The sequence below is a fragment of the Bombina bombina genome, chromosome 4 (assembly GCF_027579735.1).
Source record: "Bombina bombina isolate aBomBom1 chromosome 4, aBomBom1.pri, whole genome shotgun sequence".
NCBI lineage: Eukaryota > Metazoa > Chordata > Amphibia > Anura > Bombinatoridae > Bombina > Bombina bombina.
In genome coordinates, this window is record NC_069502.1 from 779,491,411 (window position 1) to 779,516,471 (window position 25,061).

Below are 25,061 nucleotides of genomic sequence, written 5' to 3' on the forward strand. Positions count from 1 at the left end.
AATCTGTAAACAAGGTGATGTAAAAACCCTTTAAAAGTTCAGCAGTGTATATTAATAATGACAAATCTTGAGCAGGGTATTAGGTATTGATGATCATTTTATATATTGAAGTAATTATTTCCTCATGTGATCATTTTCTTTTTTGTCTTTCTGTATGCAGCGCTGCTTTGTTTTGTTATGTTATTTTTCTTGATCTTCGCCCTGCGTGGTATAAAGATTTGTAATTTGATTTGCTTTTGTTTGATATACGCTGTTGGTTATCTATAAGTAAAAGTTTAAAAAAAAAAAAAAAAAAAGAATCTTGGAACTACTTTCACTTGAGGAGTATTGTTACCTAAAACAGGATAGGCTTTCCTATTGCCTGGATGTAAAGTTTTATTTAGAGTAAGCCTTAGCTAAGCTCTAATTGCTCAATTATATTACAATTAAGAGAAAATACCTACATACTCACCTGGTTAGGGTTCCCTGGGAAACTGCCTACCCCTGGATAGTGGAGTTTGTGGGAGGCCTTGGAGGTGAAACTAATGGCCTTACATTGCTTCCCACTTCTTAATGTACAAAATTCATCCATTTTCCTCTCTACTCCTATCATTGATCAAATGATATTTAGTTTCCAGTGTTTAAGTAAATATTGTTGAATGTAACAAATGTATATAACACCACTCCATGTTTAAAATGCGACTTGTCAATAATACTATGACTTCAATAAAGTAAAGGGGAAAAAAAGAATATAGAAAATTTTATATTAGGAGTAAATTGAAAAGTTGCTTAAAACGACATGCTCTATATGAATCATGAAGAAAAAACATAAATTATGCTTACCAGATAATTTAATTTCCTTCTGTATAAGGAGAGTCGATGGCTTCATTCCTTACTGTTAGGAAATACTGAACCTGGCCACCAGGAGGAGGCAAAGACATCCCAGCCAAAGGCATAAATACCTCTCCCACTTCCTCCATTCCCCAGGCATTCTGCTGAGGGAACAAGGAACAGTAGGAGAAATATCAGGGTATAAAAGGTGCCAGAAGAAAAAATTAAATTTAGGGGGCTGCCCATTGGAGAACATGGGCAGGGGGCCATGAACTCTCCTTATACAGAAGGAAATGAAATTATCTGGTAAACATAATTTAGGTTTTCCTTCTTAATATAAGGAGAGTCCATAGCTTCATTCCTTACTGTTGGAAAACATATACCCAAGCTCTAGAGGACACTGAATGATAATGGGAGGGACAAAAAGAGAGGCGGACCCTAATCTGAGGGCACCACAGCCTTTAAAACCTTTCTCCCGAAAGGCTGCTTCAGCTGAAGCAAAAACATCAAACTTGTAAAATTTAGAAAAAGTATGTAAGGTGGACCAGGTAGCCGCCTTACAAATCTGATCCATAGAAGACTCGTTCTTAAAGGCCCAAGAGGAAGCCACTGCTATAGTAGAGTAAGCCGTAATTCTCTGAGGAGGTTTATGTCCCACTGTCTCATAAGCCAAGCGGATAACTCTCCTTAACCAAAAAGACAAGGAAGTCGCAGAGACCTTCTGCCCCTTACCCTTCCCAGAATAAACAACAAACAAGGAAGGAGTTTGTCTAAAATCCTTAGTAAGCAAAAGAAACCGATATCCTCACACTCAGGAAATGCCAGTCAGGGATAAAAACAGGATACTGTGATATGCTATAAAAAAGCCTTTATTAACAAATGCTCATAAAAGGACTGCAAATGTCTAGGTGGACAGGTCAAACGCGTTTTGTTTGTTCTCAACTTTCTCAATGACCTACAATTGGCATGTAGACACACACACCTATTTAAGGGGTTTAGACACACCTCTGTCTATTACGTGTCTCATGTCAATTAAAGTAAAAGGAACATTACAACTTACTGGGTAACATGTAAATGTAAATGCACTCATGCAATATAGCATATAGTTTATACACTTAAAGATTCTATTTTCCTTGTTTAGGTTTTTTTTTTAAACGTGGAAGCCGAAGGTGTAAATCTTGCACCTACGCAACCTTAGGCAACACATTCACATCTACTAATGATGAAAAAGTTTTTAAAATCAAAAATTACATCAATTGCAATACTTCATATGTTGTATATTTATTGACATGCAAACTTTGCAACATAAAGTATTTTGGTCAAATGACAAGACCCCTCAAAAAAAGATTTCTGGAACATTTAAGATCTATAGGGGATGAGTAATCTGATACCCCTGTGGCATTACATTTCCACAATTTACATAATGGTGATAGCCAGTCCCTATCGTTTGAGGGCGTACAGCATGTCAAGAGGCAGGTCAGGGGAGGTAACAGAATAAAACTTCTAGGCCAGAAGGAAGTTTATTGGATACTCCAACTAAATACTTTAGTACCCAGAGGTCTAAATTCGGATTGGGACATAAAACTATATGTTGATTATACAGCTCCTTTACAGTATCAATATGGGAAAATTTGATTCCTCTAAACAGTGGTAAAGAATATATGAAAAATATAAACAACATGAGTTAATCCCTTTGACCACCTTATACACTTCTCTTCATAGTATTATAGCTTGATTATATATACACTGTCACTACCATGGGTTAATTTGTACAAAAAGTGTTTTTGGTTATAATCGATATGTATGGAACAGCTAATGTATTATGTGTATATAAATACTTTCTGGAGGAAAATATAGCTATATCTTTAGAAAATAAAATCTTTAAGTGTATAAACTATATGCTATATTGCATGAGTGCATTTACATTTTACCCAGTAAGTTGCAATGTAGAATATATTGTGAGTTCCTTTGACTTTAATTGACGTGAGACACGTAATAGACAGAGGTGAGTCTAAACCCCTTAAATAGGGGTGTGTGTCTACATTGCCAATTGTAGGTCATTGAGAAAGTTGAGAAAAAATGAAACGCGTTTGACCTGTCCACCTAGACGTTTTCAGTCCTTTTATGAGCATTCATCAATAAAGGCTTTTTAATGGCATATCACAGTATCCTGTTTTTATCCCTGACTGGCATTTCCTGAGTGCGAGGATATCGGTTTCATTTGCTTACAGAGTCTGGGGAGTTTGGTGAAGCTCCATTTTTTTCACTGTGCACCGGGCCGGAACGAAGTAACCAGTAGTGTGATCCTGTGGGGAGCGCTGAGGTTGGGACACCTTACAGCGTTATACGTGAAGCAAAGATTTAGCGAACAAGCGGACAAGCCGATCAAGCTGGAACAGAGAGGGGCTTCCAGCACAACGGAGAGCTTACTGAAGATTGAATTCGATAAAATCCTTAGTAGCCTGAAGATAGAACTTCAAGGCTCGAACCACATCCAAATTATGAAGCAAACGTTCATTCAAAGAAGAAGGATTAGGACACAAGGAAGGAACCACAATCTCTTGATTGATGTGGCGGTCTGACATGACCTTAGGAAGAAACGTAGGACAGCCTTATCAGAATGAAACACCAGATAAGGAGGTTCAAATTGCAAAGTGGCAATCTCTGAAACTCTACGCGCAGAAGCAATAGCCAGTAGAAAAAGAACCTTCCAGGACAATAACTTAATAGGCTCAAATGGTGCCCGTTGCAAAATCTTAAGAACCAGATTCAGACTCCAAGGAGGAGCCGAAGTTCTAAACACAGGTCTAATCCTAATCAGAGCCTTAGCGAAAGACTGAACATCAGGAAGCTCCGAGAGCCTCTTGTGCAGTGAAACAGACAAGGCTGAAAAATATCCCCTCAGGGAACTGGCCATGAGACCCTTCGCCAGTCCATCCTGGAGTAACAACAGAATTCGAGCAACCTTAATTTTATGCCAGGGAAATCCACGCTCTTCACACTAGAATAAAGTAGGTTCTCCACACCTTATGATGGATGTGACGAGTAACCGGCTTACGAGCTTGAATGAACTCTCTCAGAAAACCCTCTCTTGGCAAGGACTAAGCGTTCAATCTCCACGCAGTCAGCCTCAGAGAATTTAGATTTTGATGAACAAAAGGACCTTGTTCCAGCAGATTCCTGAGACAAGGTAACCTCCATGGAGGAGAAGATGACATCCTCACTAGATCCACAAACCACATCCTGCGCAGCCACGATGGAGCAATCAGTATTACTGACGCCTGCTCCTGAGGAAGAAGTGGTAATAACGGAAAAAGGTAGATTAGACTGAACCTCCAAGGCACTGCTAATGCATCTATTAGCTCCGCCTGAGGATCCCTGGACCTCGACCCATATCTGGGTAGCTTGTTATTGAGACTAGACACCATGAGATCTATTTCCTGCGTCCCCCACCTGCAGCATTTCTCCGCAAACTCTTTGGGATCGAGAGAACATTCCCCCGGATGAAAGGATTGTCTGCTGAGAAAATCCGCTTCCCAGTTGTCCACACCCGAAATGTGGATCGCTGACAGCGAACAGTTGTGGGCCTCCGCCCACTCCAGAATCCGAGACACTTCCCTTGTTGCTAGGGAGCTTTGCGTTCCCCCCCTGATGGTTGATGTAAACCATGAGGTTATACTGTCTGATTGAAATCTGATCAACCGGGTTGAACCCAGAAGAAGCCAAGACTTCAGAGCATTGTAGATTGCTCGAAGTTCCAGAATGTTGATCGGGGGGGAGCTTTCCTCCTGAGACCACAGGCCCTGTGCCTTCTTGCCACCCCAAACAGCTCTCCATCCTGATAGACTCGCATCCGTATTCACAATCTCCCAGGATGGTCTTAGAAAGGATGTCCCTCGGGATAGATGATCTGGACAGAGCCACCAAGAGAGCGATTCACTCGATCAGCTGTCCAGGGAAATCTGTTGAGACAGATCCGAATGATCGCCGTTCCACTGCATCAGCATGCACAGCTGTAAAGGTCTGAGACGGAACCTGGAAAAGGGAATTTTGTCCATGCTGGACACCATGAGACCAATTACCTCGATACACTGAGCCACAGAAGGCCTTAAGGAGGTCTGGAGGGCAAGACATGCCAAGGCTAGCTTGCAACGTCTCTAGTCTGTTAGAAATATCCTCATGGATATTGAGTCTATTATAGTACCCAGGAATTCTACCCTGTTGCTTGGAATAAGAGAACTCTTTTCTAAGTTTATCTTCCATCCATGAGATCAAAGAAGAGAGAGAGAAGAGATACCGAATGGTCTTCCGCTAGACAAAGGAGGGTGCTTGAACCAGAATGTCATCCAAGTAGGGAGCTATACTGCTATATCCTGGGTTCTGGAGACAGCCAGGAGAGCCCCTAGAACCTTTGTGAAGATTTGTGGAGCAGTAGCTAGACCAAACGGAAGTGCAATGAACTGGAAGTGCTGATCCAGGAATGCAAACCTTAGGAACTGGAAGTGGTCCCTGTGGTTTGGAACGTGAAGGTAGGCATCCTTCAGATCTATAGTGGTCATGAACTGTCCTTCCTGAACTATAGGAAGGATGGACCTTATTGTCTCCATCTTGAACAAGGGGACATTTAGAAACTTGTTTAGCACTTTAGGTCCAGAATTGGGCAGAAAGTTCCCTCTTTCTTTGGGACCACGAACAGGTTTGAATAATATCCCAAACCTCTTTCTTTGATAGGAACCGGGACAATGATCCCTAAGGAGGCCAGATCCCGCAAGCATCCCAGAAATGCTTCCCTCTTTTCTGGTCTGGAGGACAGGCTTGAGAGGAGAAATCTGTGCTTGGATGTATGAGATTTGAAACCTATCTTGTATCCCTGAGCTATGACCTCCAGGACCCATGGATCCTGCATGTCCCTGAACCAAGTATCTGAAAACAGCGGCAGTCTGCCCCCTACACGATCCAGCGGCGGCCGCCCCTTCATGCCAACTCGGCGGCTTCTTGTTTTGCTTGGATTTATTCAGGATTGGACCAGCTTCAAAGTGCTTTTGGTTTGCTCGGGCTTAGAGAAGGACTGCTGACGTTGGGATTTTTCAGAACGAAAGGAACGAAAATTAGATCCTTGTCCTTTAGAGTTTCTTCTTTTTATCCTGTGGGAGGAAGGCACCTTTGCCCCCTGTAACCGTGGAGATAATGGAGTCCAGGCCTGGAGAAAATAAAATATTTCCCTTAAAGGGAAGGGAAAGTAGTCTAGACTTAGAAGTCATGTCCGCAGACCAGGACTTCAGCCAGAGCACCAGACGGGTCTGAACTAAGAACCCAGAAATCTTCAGGCAAATAATCTGCAGGTTTGCATCACAGATAAAAGAATTAGCCATTCTCAAGGCTTTAATTCTCTCTTGGATAACGTAGAGGGGACCCTCCACCTTGATCAAATCTGCTAAGGAGTCACGCCAGTAGGCCGCAGCTCTAGCAACCGAGGCAAAAGCCGCTGCCAGTTGAAACAGGTATCCCGTATGCTGAAACTTTTTTTTGAGAAAAGTTTCCATCTTCTTATCCATCGGTTCTCTGAATGACAAGCTATCCTCAAGTGGGATAGTAGTACGCTTGGCTAGCGTGGAGATAGTGCCAATCCACCTTAGAGACAGAACCCCATAACTCCAGCTGAGAGTCCGGAAAAGGGAATAATTTTTTAAAGGCAGACGAAGGGGAAAAGGAAGATCCAATTCTGTCCCATTCATTCTTAATAATGTTCACCATTTTTACAGGTACAGGAAAAGTTAGCGGTGCCACCCTGTTCTCGTACACTCTGTCTAATTTAGGGATTAAAGGTTCATCAGGCAACTTGGTCTCTGGAACCTCTGTCTAAAGGCAACCGCCTTTAGAAGAAAACGCTAGTGTTCAATTTTAAATCTAAAGGCTGGCTCCTCCGAAGGCCTAGAGGTAGCAGACTCCAATCCAGAAAGTTGACCCTCTGTGACCCATCCTTGGATACTTGAAAAACTGACAAATCTAATAAATCATTGGATGACCCCTGGACCGGAGAGCTATGTTTAACCTTTTGCTTGCGCTTTGCAGGATGAGGTAAAGCACTAAGAGCCTCAGACACCGTTGTCTTTAACTGCGTGGTAAAGTCTGAGGGTAAAAGGCTCCCTCCAGAAGGAGGATGAGGCGTGCTACGGGAAGCTGCATGTGATGAGGGAGATGACTGATGGGTATGCCCCTTACGAAACGGCGAGTCCTCAGAGGTGGATGGCTCAGTAGTACTAAAGGGGTTAACCTTCTTAAACATAATAACCTTGTTGATGCATACAAAACATAGTTGAAAGGGCGGGCATACCAAGGCCTCCTCACAATATAGACAGGTATTACTATTAGGGATAGAGGGAGTACCCTTGAGCATATCAGAATCCTCCATAGCTTGTGCTAATAACAGTAGGACACAGAATAAATGATCTTTTATTTCTCACAAAAAGGCACCTTTATACTCCCAATGACTGGGGCACTCACCACCTCCTAGACCCAGGCAACAGAGAAACAAATATCTTCTCCGACAGCTAGCTCGGTCAGAAAAGGGAAAACGAAAGTGTGACCACACCGGTCACGGTGTGCGCAAGACGGCCCCTGCTATGAGAAAAAGTGTGCCAAGCTCCAAACTGCGCAGCGTTCAAAGTGAAAGTAAAAACCTGTGTGTTCCGTTACCGCATAAAAACAGCCTGTGAGCCCAATAAATCTCCACATAAAGCAGCATAAATCAATGTATCACATTTGATTAATCCCCACTGTTCAATAACCTCCCTCAGGAGGCATTAACCCAAGATTCTATCTAAGATAAAAGGAGCCACACTGTGACCCTGTCTTCTAGCGTTTTCAACATATGTAAAAATTGAGACGATCTTACCAAAATCCATGCTGTGGAACAGAAACACAGGGTCTCAAGTGTGACAATCTTGTAGCATCGCTCCTGTCATGGACTTGAGTGAAGAAAAAGCAAACAGTGAAACTCGTCAACACTGGTTGCTTAAGGAGCTGTTAGCAGGCATTCTGGATGGGTTTGCAGAGAGACTCTCCCTGCATCTCTAGACTCTAATTTCCGTCAATGCTCTCACTGAGAGGCTGACAAAGCTACTTAAAACTCCAGTCCCATATCGAAGGGCATATACCCCTCCTGAGGAGCAACTCCGAAATCTTCTTACACTTCTCTGCCATCCTCCTGTGACGAAAGGCAAAGAATGACTGGGGGATGGGGGAAGTGGGAGAGGTATTTGAGCCTTAGGCTGGGGTGTTTTTGCCTCCTCCTGGTGGCCAGGTTCAGTATTTCCCAACAGTAAGGAATGAAGCCGTGGACTCTCCTTATATTAAGAAGGAAAATTTGGTTTTATGTCACTTTAACCCCTTAACAACCACAGCGTACCCTGTACATTGCTGGTCGTTTAGAGGTTTTTAGGCAATAATAGTGCGGGTCTCACTACTAGCAGCAGAACTGCGCTTTTATAATTTATTATTATTATTATAATCGCTGGCAGCAAGATCGCACAATCAAAAAGCAATCCCCATTGAAAGACCAGCGACGTACAGGGTAAAGGTGGTATATTAATCAATACATTTTTCTGTTTAAAATTACATTTCATTTTCTACTGTATACAAAATAAAATCCTACCAAGCATATTGTACCTTGCTATTTCTTCACGGTGAGCAGTCCAGTCACGTATATAGTCTTCTTGCTCTTTTACTCTGTGTTTAAATGTCAAAGCATGCAAAGATGCTGATGTTGGTGGTATTACAGGGGTAGTTCCAGTGGTTTGTAATCGCTGGCTCTTTACAGCTGGAGACGTACGTAATCGAGCATGCTTGGGAGAGTTCCGATTAGATCCAAATTCATCTTCAGACGTAGAAGCGTACTCCGGAGGAATGCGCCTCCACCGAGAACTGACTGTTTACATTTTATATGTTGTGGAGTAAAGAAGGAAGACGATGATTATTTTTTAAACATTTTTTACACAAGAAATATCTAGGTTCTAAAACACAACAAAGCACACAAGTTACACAAATCCACAGCAAATCTCAACCAAACCACCCCACACTAATGCATTAACAGTTTAAAAATCAAAGACCACATTTGTGGAAGTGAATAAAGGATATTTGGTTGAGCAATATTGGTACAGTGTAAAGTAACTAGTCAAAATTTGAGAATAAATGTTTATATAATGCTGTCAATAATGTTAGTAATGTTCTGTATTATTGCTTTATTTGTTTTCTATGAAATATAAGCATATGCCACTTATTTTTATCTGGATTTCTTAACAAATAACATGCCATGCATATTTATTTTTATTTTAAATAATAAAACAGCAATCTCAAATTTACATTAAAGTGAAAGTGAATCTTAGCGTTTTTTAAATGCTAGGATTTACAGTGCTACAAATATATAAAATACTTCATGCTGAAAGTTCCTTTATTTGTCTGAAGCTTTCGCCACACTTAGCACCTCAGGCAGCTCACAGAAGAATGCTATTTTATCACAGAGGTGATCTTAGCCAATAGCGTGCTAGCTATCCGGCATAATGCCAGCTGGGGCGCACAGCTACTGGGTAAGAGGTGTAAACGTCACCTCATTAAAAAAGTAGCGTTCTATTGCGGCCGGCCTGAGGCGCTGAGCATGGCGAATGCTGCAGACAAATAAAGGAACTTTCAGCATGAAATATTTTATACGTCATGACTGAAAGTCCCCTTTATTTGCTGCGCTGGTAAATCCTAGCATTTCACAAATGCTAGGATTTACTATCACTTTAACATCTAGATACTTACACTGTACAATATTTGATATAAACAATGTTAAAATTGATGAAATGTGATATGTTAGAAAGAAAAAAAACTTAAAGTACTCTACCACTACAAGATTCAACATCAGGGTCTGGTTCAGGAAGCTGGAAATTGTCTGTACATAAAATATTATTTATCAAATTAAATTTGAGAATTATACATTTGTTTTGGAGATTAAACATTTTAATACCATGTCCTGTATAGAATTATATGAAAATGTTCTTCGTTAAAAAGCATTTGATAATGTGTTTTAATCAGTAGATTTTAACCATAACAAAACATTTTACAATATTACCCGTGATAAAATATTATTAAAACAATAATGTACATGGCAGCACAGAGATTTAAAGGGACAGTCGACCCAAAAATTGCTATTGTTTAAAAAGATAGATAATGCCTTTACTGCCCATTGCCCAGCTTTGCACAACCAACATTGTTATAATAATATACTTTATAACCTTTAAACCTCTAAATCTCTGTCTATTTCTAAGTCACTAAAGACAGCCCCATGAGCACATGCTTTTTTATTGGCTTTTCACAACAGGGGAGTGCTAGTTCATGTGAACCATATAGATAACATTGTGCTCAAGCCTGTGGGTTCTAACAACACAGCACTAATTGGCTAAAATGCAAGTCAATAGATAATAAATAAAAAGTCAGCTCAGGGGGCTGTTATAAGAGGCTTAGATACAAGGTAATTACATACATAAAAAGTGTATTAATATAACCATGTTTTCTGTGCAAAACTGGGGAATGGGTAATAAAGGGATTATCTATATTTTTAAACAATAAAATATTTTGAGTTGACTGTCCCTTTAAAGGGACAGTCTAGTCAAAATTAAACTTTTGTGATTAAGATAGGGCATGCAATTTTAAACAACTTTCCAATTTCCTTTTATCATCACATTTCTAAGCCCTCGAAGGCTGCCTCTTATTTAGATGGATTTTGAAACTTTTTCACAGCTGGACAGCGCTAGTTCATGTGTGGCATATTGATAACAGTGTGCTCACTCCCATGGAGTTACTTATGAGTTAGCACTGATTGGCTAAACTGCAAGTCTGTCAAAAGAACTGAAATAAGGGGACAGTCTGCAGAGGCTTAGATACAAGGTAATCACAGAGGTATAAAGTATATTATTATAACTGTGTTGGTTATGCAGGTATTTTCTATCTTTTTAAACAATAAAAATTCTGGAGTAGACTGTCCCTTTAACATATATTCCTCTATTTTCACAATAAATCACAACACCACCCAATTAGCCCTTGAAACACAGTATTTGTGCAAAGACATTTGTGTAAAGCTATGAGAACGGGAGAAAGAATGTTTGCAAAGACAATCACACTTTTTAAAATATGCTTTTTCACATACAAGAAACAAAATTTGTATCAACAATCATTAAGATTAAAGGGACAGTAAACCTACGAACTAATGTTATATAATTCTGCATATAGTGCAGAATTATATAACATTAGCTTAGCACCAAGTTTATAAAACAAAAGATTGCAGAGATATTATATTTCAAAATGTTATTTTACTGACCGCCGTTCCTGACTCTACTGAGCGGGTCTTAATTTGCATAAGCACATTGCGGGCACGCTGTCTAGTCACAGCGGGCCTGATTGCGCCATTAAACTGAATGTAGCTCGCTCCCGCTCTGGTCTGGTAGCGCGAGCGAGCTACATTCAGTTTAATGGCGCAATCGGTCAGTAAAATGGCATTTTGAAATATAATATCTCTGCAATCTTTTGTTTTATAAACTTGGAGATAAGCTATAATTCTGCACTATGTGCAGAATTGTATAACATTAGTTCGTAGGTTTACTGTCCCTTTAAATTTTGCCAGTGTTTTAATTATCCAATAAATGAAAATGCAGCAGAAACTTAACCCTTTCATGACATAGGCAATTGTTCAAGTTCTGAACGTAAACAAAGCCTTGAATTTCAGCTATATGTCTTTTCAACCATAATTTACCCCTTTCACATTAAGTGCACCCACACTAATTATATATTGTAGGGCTTTCTTTTGGCATAAAAGATTTATTTCTCAACTATAATTTTATATAAAAAAAAAATCAAAGTAAGTGTGAGAAATTAAGAAATTTGAAGCTTTCCAAAGGATTTTATTGTGAATATCATCATCCTGATATATGTTACTGCAATAAAACACCCATACTTGTGTTTGGCACCTTAATTTTCTGTGCCTATGTCCTCTTTGAGACATTATAGCAGCACAGGAATGAAAATTACCCCATCATGGCATACCATTTTCAAAAGAAGACACCCCAGGGTATTCCAAAAGGGCCATGTCACATCTTTTTGTGAAGCCCCTTAGGCATAACATCTGGCCAAATGTAGTGCTCATTTATTTTTAATGCGTTTTTTGCCCAAACACTGCATTTTGGCTGTTTCTGTCATCAAGCTTTTATGTTTTACTGCTATAAAACACACATATAAGTGTTTTTCAATGTCCTACAAATACAACAGTACCCCCCATGTAAAGGTTTTATGGGGTTTACAGAAGTTACAGGGCCAAATATGGGGTCTGCCCATTTACATGAAAATTTGGCACATTCACCTTCTGGGCCTATGTCCTCTTTGAGACATTATAGCAGCCCAGGAATGAAAATTACCCCATCATGGCATACCATTTTTAAAAGAAGACACCCTAGGGTATTCCAAAAGGCCCATGTCACATATTTTTGTGAAGCCCCTTAGTCACAACACCTGGCCAAATGTAATGGTCCTTTTTGTTGCATGCGTTTTTTTGCACAAATACTGCACTTTGGCTGTCTCTGTCATCAACCTTTTATGTTTTGCTGCTATAAAACACACATATTAGTGTTTGTCAAGGTCCTACGAGTAAAACAGTACCCCCCATGTACAGGTTTTATGGAGTTTACAGAAGCTACAGGGCCAAATATGGGGTCTGCCCATTTCAGTTTTTATGCATGGAAATTTGGCACCTTAATTTTCTGTGCCTATGTCCTCTTTGAGACATTATAGCAGCACAGAAATGAAAATTACCCCATCATGGCATACCATTTTCAAAAGAAGACACCCTAGGGTATTCCAAAAGGCCCATGTCACATCTTTTTGTGCAGCCCCTTAGTCACAACACCTGGCCAAATGTAATGGTCATTTTTTTGCATGCGTTTTTTTTGCACAAACACTGCACTTTGGCTGTCTCTGTCATCAACCTTTTATGTTTTGCTGCTACAAAACACACATATTAGTGTTTGTCAAGGTCCTACGAGTAAAACAGTACCCCCCATGTACAGGTTTTATGGGGTTTACAGAAGCTACAGGGCCAAATATGGGGTCTGCCCATTTCAGTTTTTATGCATGGAAATTTGGCACCTTAATTTTCTGTGCCTATGTCCTCTTTGAGACATTATAGCAGCACAGGAATGAAAATTACCCCATCATGGCATACCATTTTCAAAAGAAGACACCCTAGGGTATTCCAAAAGGCCCATGTCACATCTTTTTGTGAAGCCCCTTAGTCACAACACCTGGCCAAATGTAATGGTCATTTTTTGCATGCGTTTTTTTGCACAAACACTGCACTTTGGCTGTCTCTGTCATCAACCTTTTATGTTTTGCTGCTATAAAACACACATATTAGTGTTTGTCAAGGTCCTACGAGTAAAACAGTACCCCCCTTGTACAGGTTTTATGGGGTTTACAGATGTTACAGGGCCAAATATGGGATCTGCCCATTTACATGGAAAATTGGCACATTCATTTTATGGGCCTTTGTCCTCTTTGAGATATTATAGCAGCCCAGGAATGAAAATTACCCCATCATGGCATACCATTTATAAAAGTAGACAACCCAGGGTATTGAAAAAGGACTATGTTTAGTCTTTGTTTGTAGCCACTTAGTCACAACATCTGGCCAAAGGTAATGTTCATATTTCAGTTTTAGTTTATCACAAAAACACTGCCTTTTTGCTGTTTATATCATCCTTGTATATTTTACTGCTATAATACACCCATCTTTGTGTTCAGCGATGTCCAATGTAAAAATGTAAAAATAGCCTTGGTCCCAAACGGACAGAAAATGGAAAAGTGCTGTGGTCCTTAAGGGGTTAAAATGATATTCTCTATCTGAATCATGAAATAAATGTTTCATGTTTCTTTAGGAGGGGAGTTACAAGGATTGCTCTACTGACCAGATTAAATGAACACAATAAAAGGGCTCATTCTATAATGCATAACAAAAAGCCAATGCAATAACACTCTGAATTTCACAAAAACAGTAGATTTTTTTCTGGCAAATTTATTTTTTCTCCCATTTGCCAGACTCCATGTATCATGTGACAACCATTAGTCAATCACAGAATAGTATACGTATACCTTGTAAGCTTGTGCACATGCTCAGTAGGAGCTGGTGCCTCAAAAAGTGTGAACATAAAAAGACAAAATGTGATAATGGAAGTAAATTGGAAAAATTCTTAAAATCATGAAGGTTTAATTTTAAATTTATTGTCCCTTTAAATGGCATAGGTTAACAGTTCACCGGTTATTTCTATTGCCAACTTGAATGCAGCTACTTTGTAGCATTATACATATACATACTATGTATCACAGGTACCTCACATTAACCCATTCAGTACCAGGAATTTCAGCGAAAAACTTGCCCAAAATACCAGAGAATTTTTAGAATCTTTGCTATCGCTATATTTATATTTAGAGTAGACAACCTAATGTAATGATCTAGGCCCATTTTAGTATATTTGATGCCACTAGCATTTAGGTAAAATAAGGGAGTCATAATTTTAGAAACAAAATATACCAAGAAGGAACTACTTTTGGCATCTATGGCATTCTGGAAATCCCCTTATACCAGGGGTATCAAGCTCAATGTATCTGGGGGCCACTGGCCAAGTGTTCTTCTCCCATGGGGGCCACTTGAACTGAGCAAGTGCTCTGGAACTGGATATACTAAGAACTAGAAATTATGTTTACCCAAGTAGAAGTGCATGGTGGGAGTTGTTGCCCACAATAGACATACACAGTTGTCTATATGTATCTTTTGAGTGCCAAGTGAAGTGATGATTCTGCAACTGTATAACAGTGTAAAAAGTGACATTTATCCCAGCAGTGCATTGTGGGAGTCTACACTGGATACTTGTCTTTATATTTATCTTGTGAGTGCCTATATAGAATATCAACTAGTTACATCTCTTAAAACCCTAACTGACAGCCCAAATTAATGGTTAACCCAATAAAAAAAGGGGGCCAGATGAAACTATCTTGAGGGCCGGTATTTTGAGACCACTGCCTTATACTGGATGACAAATATTACACAGCAGGAACACAAGCCAACTCCAAAACATGTCACCCTGTGCATAAAGCACCATCTGAACAGTCTTGAAAGTTAAAGCACTTTGTGTAAGTTATTGAAGAAATCCCAGAACGTAAGTCTTAAACCCACTAAGGAATAGTGTCTTTGAAATTAAGACAAAATATAGGGTCTGGAAGAATATCACATCAAGATGAAAGGCAATTTTTGACTGGAAAAAATGGAGAGTAGTAAAACCCAAATAAAAATAGTGGGTAATGGTAATACAACCAAAATAAAGTGAGTCACTAGTAATGGTTAATGGTAATGGTAATACAACCAAAATAAAGTGAGTCACTAGTAATAAAGTGCTGGTACTTTTTTATATTATCATTTCAATATCAATTGAGATCCAGCTTTAAATGTCCTGTTACCATTTCAAATTAGAGTGAACCTTTTCAAATACCATTTGCAACAATTATTAAATTAACCTTCACATTGTCACATAGGAACTAATCATGACACTTTAATATTATGAATATCATATTGCAAACATGTAAACACCTGAATTATAAGAGAAACATATCTAGAACTACAATATATAGCAGTGATAATGAGCCTGGGCACTGCAGACGTTTCAGAACTACATTTCCCATGGTGCTCGACTAGATTTCAGCATGCCTAAGCATCATGGTAAATGTAGTTCTGAAACATCTGGAGTGCCAAGCTTCGTCATCAATGACATAGTATTTTAGTAAACTAATAATATTTTTGCAATTAAATTATGTTTACACATCAGCCTAAAATAAAAGTAATTTTGTGTTTTCTCTGCTTCAAATATTCCTGAACCAAGAGCTTTTACCTAAATACAAACCTTGCTGCAAATGTATTCAAATTACCAAACTCAAAACTTATGTTAAAAGCTACGGCAACGTAGTAGTTTACAATGAAAATGTTTAACAAAAGGGATCTTGTGAAATGCAAAATAGAACAATAAGGTACTCAAAAAATGGAAAAATGAAGCATTCCTAACCCTGTATACCATACAAGATTAAAGGGAGATGAGCCCCATATTTTATCTTTCATGATTCAGATAGATCATACAATGTTAAACAACTTAACCAAAATGTGTTTTGTTCTTTTAGTATCCTTTGTTAAAGAAGTAGCAATGCACTGCTGGGAACTAGCTGAACACATCTAGTAAGCCAATAACAAGAGGTATGTATGTGCAGCAATTAATCTGCAGCTAGCTAACAGTAATGCAATGTTTCTCCTGAGCCTACCTATGTATTCTTTTCAACAAAGGATATCAAGAGAATGAAGCAAATTAGATAACAGGTAACTTTTTTTTTTAAATTGTATGCTCTCTCTGAATCATGAAAGATACATTATGGGTTTCGTGTCCCTTTAAGCCAGTGAGGAACAGTATATTGAATATATCTACAAAGCAATAAAAATATTTACGGATGAGAAAAGGTTGGATTAAAATAACATTTAAGTCTTACTCTCTCGCTCACACACACTCACATAAAGTTAATATTAATATTATTAAACTATTACTTTTCACATACCTGGAGGAGAGCTATGAGTTGATGTAATTGTTTTAGTTTTAGTATCTGATAGGCGAGAAATGCTGTTAGCTCTGGCTCTAGGTAAACCTTTACCGTCAGTTCCAGAAGAGGTTTTTAAGCCACTTCGAAGTACAGATTCTTGTCCACGTGAAGACCCTGGACTCCTTGAAATTGTTGCTTCAGAATCACTACGAGCTGATATAGATCCAAGTCGCGTTCTACGTGGTTGAGCGAGAAGATCAATTCTTGAGAGAGATTTCTTACCAGAAGGTGGTTTTGATGTTGAGCTTGTTGTTGAAACCTCAGAAGCAACTGATGCTTTATCAGCATCCCCAACCTCTGTATCTGAGGCCTCACCTAACCGAGATCTACGCAAAAGTGATGTTCTTGTTGGACGTGGTCTTGGAAGAGTGACTGATTTACTTGGTGTTGGAGCAGTAGATTTGGATTTGCTAGATTTAGAATGTAACAACTCATCTGCTGAGGTAAACTGACTTCTTGTAACTGACTTCCCATTGTAGGTTTCTTGATCAGAAGATAAAATATCTGATATTGCAGAATGAGGTAAACTGGAAGTCTGATCATCATCAGTCAAATCTAGAGATGGCTGCCTAATTCTGCCACTTGTCTGCAATACTTTTCGGGTATCAGTTTTTGTTCCAGCTTCAGAAACACGGGTTTTAGGCTTCTTTTCAAGTTTTTCCCTATTGATGGGTGTTGATGTTTTTGGTAGATCTTTTGATGGTGAACTAGTTGATGATTTCTCTTTGTAAAGACTGTTATAGTTCTTTCGTTTCTGGGTACACTTTCTTTCTGCATCTCCAGTAACAAGGCTAATGGTACTAGCTGTATCAACATCTGATTCAGGGGATATAGAATTTTCTTGTGTGTAGCTGGGTGTTTCAGGACCTTCGTCAGTTTTGCTTTCATCTCGAAGCTTGGCTTCAAGAAAAGCCATGACGGCTTCAGTGTCTTTCAAAAGCAAAGTAGTATCCATGCTAGAATCAGTATCCGCCGAGTCACTTCGTTCTCTTATTTTATTTGCAGAAGTAAAGGCAAAGGTGGGAGATGATACTGTCTGCTTATTAATGCGTGGAATAAGTTCTAATGGAACATTCATACTTGGTTTGTCTATTGTGAAGCTTCCTTGTCTCACTAGCGGTTTTGCAGATTCCTTTTTACTAGTATCCCCACTTTTTCCCTTGACATCTTCTTTATTTGTTTTATGATTAGACATGTTTTCTGAAGATTTATGTGACTTTGGTGAATCATCTTTAGTTTTATTAGGCTGAACAGGCATTTGCTTTGAGGAGGAGGAGGATTTTCCAGAAGTCCATTGACTTTTTTCTTTCTGATCATGTTGTGAACTTTTAGATACCACTTGTTTTTTAGAGCTTGACAAAAATACATCTTCTTTACCTTTTGCTGAAATGTCATAACTGCTTAAATGGGAATAGCCCGTAGCATCACCTTCTACTTTCAAAGAATTACAAGTCACAGATTTTCCTGTTTTTGTAGCTCCTTTGGCATCTAAAACATATGACTTTTCATTTACAGATACACCATTAGATGCTTCTTTCTCCTGTAATTCTGTATCTTGTTTTTCTCCAACACATGATCTTTGATGGGAAGCTTTATATCTGGAAGCTTCTGGGTTGGCTTCTTCTTTAGGAACCTGTGGTAAAGTTCTCCTTTTACGATCATTCTGGCTAGTTACAGATGTAGTTGAGCTACTACTTCTGACTGACATTCCCGATTCACTAATGTCTGGATCTTATATATATATAAAAAAAAAAAAAGAAATATTTAAATAAATAAAAAAACACATCAAATCAAGTATGTGTCAAATTTTCATCTGTACTGTAATATTTTTAAGATGACTGGAATTGACCAAATTAATTCACAGAACATTGCCTGTACTGGTTTTAAAAATGTGAAAAAACAAATTATGCTTACCTGATAATTTAATTTTCTTCCGTGGGAAAGAGTCCACAGCCGCATTCATTATTTATGGGAAATAAGAACCTGGCCACCAGGAGGAGAAAAAGACACACCAGCCAAAGGCTCAAATACTCCTCCCACTTCCCCTATCCTCCAGTCATTCTGCCGAGGAACAATGACCAGTGGAAGAAATAGCAAGGTGAAAGGATGCCAGAAGACTATACACGCCTCAAAAAATGGGTGGGGGGCTGTGGACTCTTTCCCACGGAAGAAAATTAAATGATCAGGTAAGCATAATTTATGTTTTTCTTCCTAATGGGAAAGAGTCCAAAGCCGCATTCATTACTTGTGGGAAAATTATACCCAAGCCAAAGAGGACACTGAATGCCAAGAACGGGAGGGTAAGAGGCGGCCCAATCTGAGGGCACCAGGACTAAACCACATCCCATAAATAAAAAAGTCCCGCTTCATCCAAAAGCAGGGAGCAAAAACATGAAGAAAAAAGGGCCCCAAGGACACAAACGACAGTCCCAAGCCTGGGTAAAAAACACATGCAACACCACCGAGCCAACAGGACTCAAAGCGCACCGTCGCCCAAAGGCAGATCCCATACACATGTCCCCATAAGGGAACCCTGACCCACAACTCCCCAAAGGAAGAAGCAAGGTAGAGGGATAACTAACCAGAACCCTGTCTTCCAAAAAAACGATCAAACTAGCTTGGGAGACTCCAGAAGCCTCACTAGATGCCAGAAAAAAGGGCATCATCAGCCAAACGCAACAAAGTCGGAGACCGAAAGAGAACAAAAAGTATCTTGAGAAACAGAAAACCGCACAGACGACTGAGTAGCACGCCATAGTGCAGCCACAGATAAAAGGAAAAAAAACCTCTTGTCCAGCTCCCCAGCTGGAGGGAACCAAGGAGTGCGCCTCAAACCGAAAAAGAGACCTATGCGCCTCCCCACGAGAACCCCCAGCTCGGGAGAAAAGGAACAATCAAAGACCAAGTTCCTAGACAAAACACCAATCCATGGAGGGAAAATTCAGAGAATCCAAACCCCCCTGAGAGCTCAGAGAGCACCTCAAAAGGGACCCACTGCATCTAAAAGAAGCAGAGGCAGCTGAAAAGTCAAAAGATGACCAGAATCACAGCTTAGGATCCTAAGATAACCAGGGACGTCCTTAACAACCACAGATCCGCCGCAATGAGGACCGCCTATACACGGAAAAACCAACCAAAGTCCCACTCCCCCCCCCCCTTGAACGAGAGGGAGGAAACACCACTGGCCACCGAGAGTCAAGAGTATGATCAGAAACACGGGCAAAGTCCCACCAGAACCAGAGGAACATCGAACCCAGAAGCCCATTCCCAAGGGCATCTCCATCCCTGAACCAGGGACAATAGGAACATACTCTCAGAGAGACAAAAGGAAAGACAGAGGACAAGGGAAACCTTGCCCCCCAGACATAAAACTCGACACAGGAGTCAAAACAAACCCAAAACAAACCAGCCCCCAAAGGAGCAGAGACTACCCGAGGTAGCAATCTTGGGGCCCCACAACAGATAACGTTGTGGAAGATATAAGGACAAAGTGACCCTTACCAGGCACTACACAGGAATGCTGATGCAAGGTCAAAGCACCAGAACAATGGACACCAAAGTAAGTCCAGAACACATTCCCTCACAGAAAACAAAGACCCTGAGCAGTCATAAGAAGGGGACCAGGCTCTCTAAAGAGAGAAAAAGAAGAACCCCTTCCAGACGCAACACGAATACCGGAGGGAAAAAACAGGACAAGCCTAGACAGAGCTATACCAACACCACCCGGAACCCCAGCCCTATCCCAGATCCACAAACAGACCTGAAGAAGAGTACCCCGACCAAAATTCCAGTCAGACACTCCTCACCCGAGGAAGGAACCCCCCAAAAAACGGGAACTCTAGCAAAACCCTAAGAAAGGACCACGAAAAAACGCAGAACCAATCTCAAGGCGAAAGAACCTACGACACAGAGCTAAACTCCGCAACATTCAGAAACTAGGGTCCCACGTCGGCGCCCGACCCTAAGAGGGAGGATAAAATTCTGGAAAAAAACAGAACCAGAACCGAAACAAGGCGACCCCAATAAAAGCGGGTTTCAGCTAAAAAAGACCTCCAGCAGCAAAGAAGGTGAACCAGGCCCCCGCGCTGCAAGTCACAGGCTAGCCACCCCACAGCACCGCTGCCAGATCACAGAGAATGCAAGCATGATCCTGTTATGTCTCGCATACCAATATAGTGCTCCACCGCAAATCCACGAAGAGGATCCATTAAAAGCGGAACGAAACGAGGTCCAGATACCCTAGGAGTCTAAACCACCCAAAGGGTAGCAAGAAGACCAAGGCTCAAAAACCGCCCTAGTGGAGAAGGCCCCACCCCCCTAAAAGGAGAGCCGGAAGCGACGCGGCGGAAGCCACCGACCAAGCCCCAGGGAATAGAGTAGCATGCCCAATCTCTCACGGTATGCGGACCCGAAGGTCCGGATGTAGATGTATAGTGTAGTTTGTGAAAACAAACAATATAACAACAAAACAAAACACTCAAGGTCCCGCCAGGCTCAACATGCGTCACTGACAACTCAACAAAGTGCACACAAACTCCGGACCCAATCGTCCACAAACAACTTCCAAGGAAGTAATAAAAGCAAGTCCATCACAGAAATTCCCGAAGGAATAATCAAATAAAATAATAAAAAAAAATATATCCTAACCGGATGAAAGAAAATAAGGCAGCCTGAAGTTATCGCCAAAAAAACTCTGGGAAAGGACACGAGTGACCAAGAGAAGACAATCAACATCCCCAATAGTCTAGCTCGAAGCACCATTCGAGGACACATTCCCCAACTGATAGATGAGAGGGTCCCCCAATAAGTCAAAAAGACGACAGAGTAGAACGCACAGCCGCGCGATCCGATAGCGAAAGGTGCAACATGGAGGATTATTCACCCCCGGAAGAAACTGAATAGACCCACCCGAAGTCTGGACACCCGGGATAGTCGGGCAAAAACACAACCGCGCATAAACCTCTGGTTCCTGCAGGCGAACCAGTGCCATCAATATATTGAAGCGGAAATGACCCACCATCTCCAGGGGAAACAAATCACCCTGTGTGGAGTGAGAATTAACATTAGGGTTACCCGCAAATGTAGAGGAAGGGTGCTGTTGGGAATCCGCCGTTTGAGGGACAGAGCCCCCAGAGGCTGATGGCTCAATAGGCCCCTGGTTCGCTGAGCCCGAGGAACCAATCGCTCTAAGAAGGCACAAGAAACAAGACTGTTAAAACTTGCGTCAGTGGGGCCGAAGCACCTTCCTCACAAGAGGAAGAATCGGAATCAGAAATCACAGTCTCAGCTTCAGAATCCTGCATGGAGAAAAATAGGACTATATAAAAAAACTGAGAAAGGGTAGGGAAAAGAGAGGCTAGTAAAGCCAAGTTAATAAATCTTTACCTAGGACTGTGTGGCAAAGCCCCGGTGTAGATAAAACCTTATATGAAGGTAAAAATAGCCAATGTGCAGACCCTTTAAATATTTAGATAATCAATTAGAAAAAGGGAGATACTACAGCAACCGCAATTAGATTGCTGTAATGTATAGACAGGGATTGCAGCACATATTTTTAATTATAATTTAAGTTCGCTTCGTAAATTCTAAAGCTCCGCTAAAATAGCGGTGTGTGTAGATATATACTCACTCCCCACATTCACAAGTGCCACCCAGCGCCGAAGTTGAATAAAAAGTTACCACTAAATTAAGGAACACATGAATCGATGAGTCAAGAAGCGTAAATGGATCAATGCACATGCACAGATTGGCTGTGCTGTTTTATTTTAGTACACACAGTTTAAACCAGAAAAGCAAACAAAGTTTAACTAATTAGGGTTGACAACACCTCCACTAGAGGGTGGTTACGATTAAACGTAAAATCCGCCACCATAGTGATCATTGAGGATCTATGTCAACACAACACATGTATACAGATGAATAAAGAGGAATTCACACGAAAAATATATTGTAAGATGAAGCATATAATGCTTAAGTCATGTGCACTATACCTGAATTTGGCCAAATTGTGCAAAGAAAAATCCTCAAAATAATTTCTAGTGGATGACAGTGTAGTCTGTAGGGGGCTAAAAGAAACAACACCTGTAACAGCGGGCACCACCAACTATATGAGAGGTATCAGGTGTCATGTTATTACATGTCAGGATCTATGTTTCTTGAACCCAGTATATACAGACTAACCGTTTGAAACTTAATAGCATTAAGCAATATACAATATACATGTATTAGTTAAACAGTATAAATTCAGACCAGTAGAAGTTAGTCCCCATAACTTCTACTGGTCTGAATTTATACTGTTTAACTAATACATGTATATTGTATATTGCTTAATGCTATTAAGTTTCAAACGGTTAGTCTGTATATACTGGGTTCAAGAAACATAGATCCTGACATGTAATAACATGACACCTGATACCTCTCATATAGTTGGTGGTGCCCGCTGTTACAGGTGTTGTTTCTTTTAGCCCCCTACAGACTACACTGTCATCCACTAGAAATTATTTTGAGGATTTTTCTTTGCACAATTTGGCCAAATTCAGGTATAGTGCACATGACTTAAGCATTATATGCTTCATCTTACAATATATTTTTCGTGTGAATTCCTCTTTATTCATCTGTATACATGTGTTGTGTTGACATAGATCCTCAATGATCACTATGGTGGCGGATTTTACGTTTAATCGTAACCACCCTCTAGTGGAGGTGTTGTCAACCCTAATTAGTTAAACTTTGTTTGCTTTTCTGGTTTAAACTGTGTGTACTAAAATAAAACAGCACAGCCAATCTGTGCATGTGCATTGATCCATTTACGCTTCTTGACTCATCGATTCATGTGTTCCTTAATTTAGTGGTAACTTTTTATTCAACTTCGGCGCTGGGTGGCACTTGTGAATGTGGGGAGTGAGTATATATCTACACACACCGCTATTTTAGCGGAGCTTTAGAATTTACGAAGCGAACTTAAATTATAATTAAAAATATGTGCTGCAATCCCTGTCTATACATTACAGCAATCTAATTGCGGTTGCTGTAGTATCTCCCTTTTTCTAATTGATTATATAAAAAAACTAACGGCACCTGACACCCACAATGGCTAAGGCACTCACCACCTCCTATGACCAGATCCAAACTAAGCAGAAAGTCTTTGTCGCCACACGATCAGGAATGCGGAAACGTAAAAACCCAGCTTAACAACGCCCGGTCATAAGTGAACCGTAAAGTCCAAAAAAGCATGCCAGAAAAAGGCGGCAACTAGGCCCCACTAAATCCTTCAAGCAATTCTACTGTCTCAGCCCCAGAGCCAATACCCACAACACAAAGCATGGAGATCACATAAGAAACATGATTAAGGAATCCCACCCTGTTCACAAATCCCCCCTAAGGAAGGAATTATCCCATGATTCCCAGATCCGTACAGAGGAGTCTCACTGAGACTCATACCTATCTCTCACATAACAACATAACATTCATATTGATAAAATGAAACGATCTTACCGGAATCTACGCCGTGGAACAGGAACACGGCCCTTCAAGTGTGACGGATAGTAGTAGTAGGGTTGCCTCCGTCATAGACTTGAGAGAAGACAACAGGTAGCGAAGCGAAGGATCGGCAACGCCAAGTGCTAGAAGAGCTGTTGATACGAGTCGGGATGGTGTCGCAGAGAGAACTCCCACTGCATCTCCGGACTCTAACATTCACCCAGGCCCTCACTGAGAGACTAACAGGACTACTTAAAACTCCTGTCTCGTTACAAAGAGTACTAACCTCCATGAGAGAGACACTTTACGTTAAAAAATTATAAAAGCACTTTCTTTAAAAAATAAAACTTCTGACACTTCTCTGCCAACCTTCTGGGACGAAAGGCAAAGAATGAATGGGGGATAGGGGAAGTGGGAGGAGTATTTGAGCCTTTGGCTGGCGTGTCTTTGCCTCCTCCTGGTGGCCAGGTTCTTATTTCCCCACAAGTAATGAATGTGGCTGTGGACTCTTTCCCATTAGGAAGAAAACTGTATAAGAAAATATTATATTAAATTAAATAAATCCATTTTCTAAGATTACAAACACAAAATCAAATAATTACTTGGTAATTGTTTGGGAGACTTGCCAATGTATCCCTGATGTAGTGGATTGGCTGGAGAGCAATTTGTAGTATTTTTACACACTTAACTATAACATTTCCATAATGATGACTAGGCTCAAGTTAATAGATATAGGGCCAGATTATAAGCCCAGAGACAGAACTTTTTTTCCACTTTCTGCGATTAGATTTTTTAATGAAAATTTTTTCTGCAGGTTATTTTTAAATACAATTAAAAAATGAGGCAGTAAAGCACCAGTTCAGTTGCAATGTGTTGATTAACTGGAGAATAAAGCAATTGTAAATGTTTTATAATATATTGCAGCAGTTGAAAATTGGATTGCAAAATAGCTGCAGACAAAACAAAATAATTGTAAAATGTCTTGGATAAATTTGTTTCCTTTTCTCTTGATCAAACATAGAAATCTAATAATAAAAATGGTGCATTGAATGCCA

The 25,061-nt window shown here is 40.2% G+C and overlaps 1 protein-coding gene across 6 annotated transcripts in view; it reads right to left on the bottom strand.

Moving 5' to 3' along the window:
- The window catches only part of CEP170 (centrosomal protein 170), a 433,169-nt gene that overhangs the window by 168,642 nt on the left and 239,466 nt on the right, over positions 1-25,061 (bottom strand). For 4 of the 6 annotated variants that reach the window (XM_053711145.1, XM_053711142.1, XM_053711141.1 and 1 more), the window contains 3 exons: positions 16,486-18,258; positions 9,695-9,742; positions 8,479-8,737 (listed from right to left, as the gene is read on the bottom strand). In XM_053711145.1, the coding sequence (XP_053567120.1) occupies positions 8,479-8,737; positions 9,695-9,742; positions 16,486-18,258 (2,080 nt within the window). The remainder of the gene's footprint in view (positions 1-8,478; positions 8,738-9,694; positions 9,743-16,485; positions 18,259-25,061) is intronic. The other 2 variants (XM_053711144.1, XM_053711143.1) reach the window with 1 other exon arrangement.